The sequence below is a fragment of the Macrobrachium nipponense genome, chromosome 27, assembly GCF_015104395.2.
Source record: "Macrobrachium nipponense isolate FS-2020 chromosome 27, ASM1510439v2, whole genome shotgun sequence".
Lineage (NCBI taxonomy): Eukaryota > Metazoa > Arthropoda > Malacostraca > Decapoda > Palaemonidae > Macrobrachium > Macrobrachium nipponense.
This window is the reverse complement of record NC_087216.1, coordinates 68,115,466-68,117,108: the sequence shown is the minus strand read 5'-3', so window position 1 is coordinate 68,117,108 and position 1,643 is coordinate 68,115,466. Positions and strand designations below refer to the sequence as shown.

General features: G+C 36.0%; 1 protein-coding gene across 1 annotated transcript in view; it reads right to left on the bottom strand.

The window, feature by feature from the left end:
* Nucleotides 1-374: 374 nt before the first annotated feature.
* Nucleotides 375-1,643, bottom strand: part of LOC135200716 (protein FAM200A-like) — a 5,331-nt gene continuing 4,062 nt past the window's right edge. Inside the window, exon 2 of the mRNA XM_064229323.1 lies at nucleotides 375-914. Coding sequence (XP_064085393.1) covers nucleotides 375-914 — 540 coding nt within the window. The remainder of the gene's footprint in view (nucleotides 915-1,643) is intronic.

The window sequence follows — 1,643 nt, the reverse complement described above, 5'->3', positions numbered from 1 at the left end:
CCCTCGTTAATTGCCCAGACGTCTTCCACTACTTTGTTTATCTTGTAATCTTTTCTCTCTCCTCTACTGTTCTGTTTAATTCCATCTAGTTTTTACCTTTTCCTTTTTGTTTAGTCACTATTATCCAGGTACTGGGTAAGTTTGTTATAAATTACTTTAAGAAATTATTTTTTAAATAATTTTTTGTTTTTATAGTTTTATCCACGTGAAGTTCCTTTTTATACAAACAAAATTATGCGTGTCATTTGCAGTCTTGAAGATGCAATAGAATATTGCGAAATGCCGTCGGCCACAATAAATGGATGATGTTGTTTTGACAACATCATCAAGTAGAAGCTCAAAGTCACTTTTCTCCTTAGCATTTCTAGTTTCATTCAGCGCTTTGCCAATAACGTTTCCCTGTGAATCACGCAGTGAATTGCGATACAATTTGGTGAGACCGCTTGGATTTTCTTTACAACGCCATTGATTGCGCCGACCATAGCTTTTGCACCATCAGTAGTAAAAGACTTGCATTCTGACCAGTCAATGCCCTCTTCAATAATGAAATCATGAAGTTTCTGAAAAATGTTGTGTGCTGTTGTTCCTACGCCCAGTTGGAGGCAGCACAAATAATGTTCAACAATGGTTTTCTCTTCTAAGTCTGGAAACCGACCATAAACAATCAGCTGTGCTTTTCCTCCTATGTCTGTGGTTTCATCCGGTTGAATGCCAAACGAAGCGGCTAGACGCAATTTTTTAACAAGCTGTTCCTTCAAGTCATCTGCTAACATCACAGACCGACGACTTATTGTATCAGACAACGGAATCTGCTTCACTTTCTTCACTGCATCTTTCCCTCCATGTATAAGGTCAGCTGCTACTTCAAGACACGGCAGTACAACATTTTCAAGTTCAGTGAATGGCTTTTTTTCCTGAAGAACGATGTGTCATCTTAAGAGAAGCAAGAGTAAGTGCTTTCGTGTCAGAGGGATTAACTTGACTTTTAAAGGTCAACTGTGGCTTCAAGTATCCTTCCAAAGTTGCCTCAAAAAATTGCTTTGATTTGTTTTGGTGTTCAGGGTGGAGAGAGAGAAAGTCTCTTGTATATTATACAGACACCTGCAGGTGAGGATCTCGTCCACCCAGTAGCCCACCCCTAGACAGCTGTCCACCCCTCACTTAATCTCGTCCACTATGAGGTGGACTGTCCACCCAGGTTGAATAGCACTGATTTAGATTACCACCAACTTCGAAGATGCTACAGCATTTTATTGAAGCCTTCATTAGTCTTTTTTTATTTATGAACAACATGCCTAGAAACCTAACACGGGAAACGGAAAGCATAAATGATATGAAAACAAAAAGTTACACAAATACATCAGCTTCTGGAAATAGCAATCATGTATATTTAGCCTACAACAAACACACTAAAGTAATGCTTTCACACGAACATATACCCACATTCATATATATATATATATATATATATATATATATATATATATATATATATATATATGATATATATATATATATATCTATATATATATATATATATATTATATATATATATATATTATATATATATATATATATATCCAGTCGATTTTTCAGAGGAGCAGCAATGTATCCTAGGTGAAACAATTATACATCAAAGAGCA